This window comes from Cricetulus griseus, chromosome X, assembly GCF_003668045.3.
Source record: "Cricetulus griseus strain 17A/GY chromosome X, alternate assembly CriGri-PICRH-1.0, whole genome shotgun sequence".
NCBI classification, from domain to species: domain Eukaryota; kingdom Metazoa; phylum Chordata; class Mammalia; order Rodentia; family Cricetidae; genus Cricetulus; species Cricetulus griseus.
In genome coordinates this window covers 105,967,476-105,971,597 of record NC_048604.1, presented here as the reverse complement: position 1 = coordinate 105,971,597, position 4,122 = coordinate 105,967,476, and the positions used below count along the sequence as shown (strand labels likewise).

The window sequence follows — 4,122 nt, the reverse complement described above, 5'->3', positions numbered from 1 at the left end:
TGGCGAAAATCAAAAACACCAGTGACAATTTATGCTGGAGAGGATATGGAGAAAAGTGAACACTCCTCCATTGCTGGTGGTAATGCAAACTTACAGCCACATTGGAAATAACAATAACTCCTTCACATAAATGGTAATTTTCCACACCCATTGTAGGAGGAATCAGGGCAACAGGCTATTTATCCACATCTAAGCCAAGAAGCATTGCCTAATATTCAGGAGGAAAGGCCAGAACCCCAAAATTGAAGAAAATGATTTATCCCTAACTACTATGCTATTTATATTTGTGATTTATCTAGTTTATCAAAAATGATTTGTCGGTTGTCATCCAGCTAGTTCAACAATAGTTCTTTACAAGAGAAGATCCAAGAATCCAGTAGGTATTCTATAAACAAATCTGGATAGCTCAGGTTGTTTTCAATGTACTTTGGAATCATGAATAAATAAACTGTAATGCCAGGAAGGTATGAAATTGATAGTGACAGTGAGTGTAAACAGAGAAGAAACAAACTCACTACCATGTCTTTTACATAGGCTGACAGCATAATGTGTATTCCAGATTAAAGGTAGATCTTCTCATCACAAAATATCTGCATGAAGGTTGCATCTTCACCTGTGTAAGATTTGGACTAGAAATGGGTCTGTGAACTTCAAAGATTTAATTAAGAAAAATAAACCCAACTATGTGTCCAGTCATTTGAATTTTATTTAATTCCACTTGTTGTCAAGTTGAGAAACAAGAACAGGTTTCACAGGGCTGTAGTAGGTTACATTGTTTATTTGATGCATGTCTTAATGAGAAACTAATTTTAAAGTCTTCAATCTGGCACTTCATGCATGTCCAATGGAACCCACTCATTGCTCAGAAACAATCGCCTAGCTCTAGTAGTCATGGAAACATAAGAATGCGTATAGTTACTTATTTCTCTTAAGATACGTAGTTGCTAGCATTTGGACTTCCTAGAAGGGAGATAAAAAGGTAAGGATTTTACATTTTCCATGTCGTTTTCATTTATCACCTCCACTATCTTAGCACAGAGAATGCAAAAGAAGGCCTCCGACATATTGGTTAGGGTATTTTTGTACATGTTTTCCATTTGAGTACATCCTACTGAACATCATAAGTGACAGGAAGATCCAAATGAATACCTTTCCGTTTATCTGTGTAACTCACTGAAGGATGTGAGTGGGATTTAAAGTCCCTGGTATATGCCTATAATATAAAAATGAGAATAATAATTGCTTGGGTATCATTGGAGGGTCACCAGTATCCTGAAGTGTTTAAAGTGTATTCTAACTAAGTAAACCATGTGTTGTGATTTCCACACTTTGTGAGAGCCCAACAGTCCACAAGGCATTGTTCTAAGCAGAAAGACATGCCTACTAGACCTTCTTTCTTTCATTCAGGTGCTTCACCACTTCTTGAGACTCCCTCACTGATCAGTATTTCCAGTGAATTTGAGGAAGACTTGTGATATTAACATCTTCCAAATGGATCACTTCACCCCCAACACGAAAAGGTAAAAACATAATTATGATATATGAAGGCTTTCTACGTGGTTCTTTACAAAACTTCTGTGTCTACTCTGGAGGTTCAGATAAGGGGAGCACTATATCCTGCCAAGACAGCTCCTCATTTGTCTGGCACACAATCAATTACCGTCCACCCTGCTTTCATTTCTGCTTCAAAGCACACTGTCCCTGCACTCTACTGCTTCAGACATGCCTAGCCAAGAAAGAGCTCCTGGTGATACCCAAGCCACCATCAATTGCAACCCCATCTTGTTGATGTAATTTCCCAAGTGTTACATCTACAGCCTTACCTCTTTTAGGTATCGATTTCCACAGAAGGATTTGTAACACTAGGTAGCTGATAGTTGGTGCCCCATGGAAATGAAACCCCTTTATTGGCCCCTCAACTTTCTGCATGTGTCATGGCAATGACCTATGCATTTGCTGGGATCACTGAAGGATTTTGCCTCCTTCCTTTCTGCTAAATGACTCATCAGGACCTCTCAGAATGATTTTCTCATTTTCCTTATTGCTACACTCAAGGTGCAATATTGAATAAATAGCAGTTACAAAATATGGACATTCATGATTCCTCATCTTTTGCACACATAGTTTAGTTTTATGGTTTTGGGGAGTGAACTCAGCACCTCACATGTAATATGTAATCGTCATTCTACCAACAAGTTATATCCTCATCAAGTTACAAATGGAAGATTAAGTTTGTTTCTGTGCTAGTTTCCATTACATCATATCACAAATATCCTTCCATAGAAATAACACTGACAGGAAAATATTTAAAGAATTAGGACAGTGTCTGATCCATCACCTTTGGTGTACTTAGCTTTCATTTCCTGTGCAACTTTTATGCTGAGATGGCTTCAGATATTTATAGAAGCATGGCATGCTCTTGATTGACATAGATGAACATAAGATGCACATCATTTTTCTTTTGCTTCTTTCTTCTTAGGGGTTATACAGATATTAAAGTGTTCTTGTGATCATGCAATAATACACTATAATAATTTATACCTCCCTTGGCTTGGAACACTCATTAAAGTTATTTATAATTGTTCTGCTTTTCATTATATCTCCTTGAATGATTCTGCAAACTGGTATTTCACCTTTAACACCAAGTATTGAAATTCCTAGTCAAATAGGAGCACAACAACCTTTGAAGGATACTATGAAAATTACAGTACAAACCATGTTACAGTAGGAACACCTACCACAGTCATATATATATATATATATATATATATATATATATATATATATATATGAGAGAGAGAGAGAACCAGGGAGAGAGAGAGAGAACCAGGGAGAGAGAGAGAGAACCAGGGAGAGAGAGAGAACCACGGAGAGAGAGAGAACCACGGAGAGAGAGAGAACCACGGAGAGAGAGAGAGGGAGAAAGCACTTTAATATAATGTTGAGACAGCATAGAAAGGTGTGAGTACTTAACACTCTATAAATCGTGTCCCATTCTGTCTTCCACCCTTCCTTTTTCTTCCTGGATTGACACTATATCTGTTCAATCTCATCTCCAGATTTGTTGGGGTGAATGAGTGGATCTTCAGACTGACTGGCTTCCTTTGCAGCCTCATGTCTTCGGCGTTTGGAATAATCCTTGCAGGCAGCCGATACTGGCGCCTCTGGGAATTCAACAACGAGGTCGTTCAGCTTGTGTACATTGGACTCTGGGAAGCTTATTACCATCAGGAGTTTCAGATGTCTGGCTCTGTGACCAGGATTCTGGTTCACAGCCCTGTCAACTCAAGCTGGACCATTTCACCTGAATTTCGTTGTGCACAGAACCTGATCTTATTGCCGATGTTTATAAAGCCTGTGGTCGTGATTTTTAGCTCATCGGCCATTAGGGTTAGCATTATCAAAGCCTCAGTCCCTGAGATTCAGATGATCTGCTACAAGTGCTGTGTCTTCATTCTGTTTATCAGCAGCCTTTGCACGGTTCTTTCTGTCACCTGGAACCATGTAGTAGATCTTTACGGCGAAACCACGCTTGACTTTCCACCCAACTTTCCCGTTAGGAAAGAAGCCCTGATAAAGAAACACCACACTCATGTGTTCCCCATAGGGGTCACGACAACCATTCTGTCACTCCTTGGTATGATCATGTTCCTATTTGAAATCAGGTCATTGAAAACACAGCATAATCTGAATGTCCAGGATGCTTCTAAACAGGCTGATCAAATGGCCTGAAATGAGAGAGATGGCATTTGCAAAACATGCCAGGTGACTCCTTGGCCAAATTATCTACACCCACATGATACACTTGTAGTATTCTCCTCACTTAAAATAAAATGCCACTTTGATTGTCAGGCTGTGTGTGAAGCTTATTTCTTTCTCTACCTATTGGATGTGTTCCATTCTTTAAAGTTATTCACATCCTAAGCTTTGCATGCAAAGATGATGTGTTTGGATAGTGACAACTCCCTATGGCAGTCAAAAGTACAGGTGAAATGATATTGGCCCAACCCTAAGGTGTGAGGGCTGCTGTTAAAATAAAAAAAAAACAATAAAACGGGAATTTATACATGGATCAGATTGGATCAGATTAAGCCCTTCTGTGTATTGAGAGCAGAGCAGTAC

At 39.1% G+C, this 4,122-nt stretch overlaps 1 protein-coding gene across 1 annotated transcript; it reads left to right on the top strand.

The window, feature by feature from the left end:
• The first annotated feature begins 1,491 nt into the window (after nucleotides 1–1,491).
• Nucleotides 1,492–3,732, top strand: LOC100773973. The gene is made up of 2 exons (XM_027432187.2): nucleotides 1,492–1,520; nucleotides 3,060–3,732. The coding sequence occupies exons 1-2, from the start codon at nucleotides 1,492–1,494 to the stop codon at nucleotides 3,730–3,732; spliced, it is 702 nt and encodes a 233-aa protein (XP_027287988.1).
• The last annotated feature ends 390 nt before the right edge of the window (nucleotides 3,733–4,122 follow it).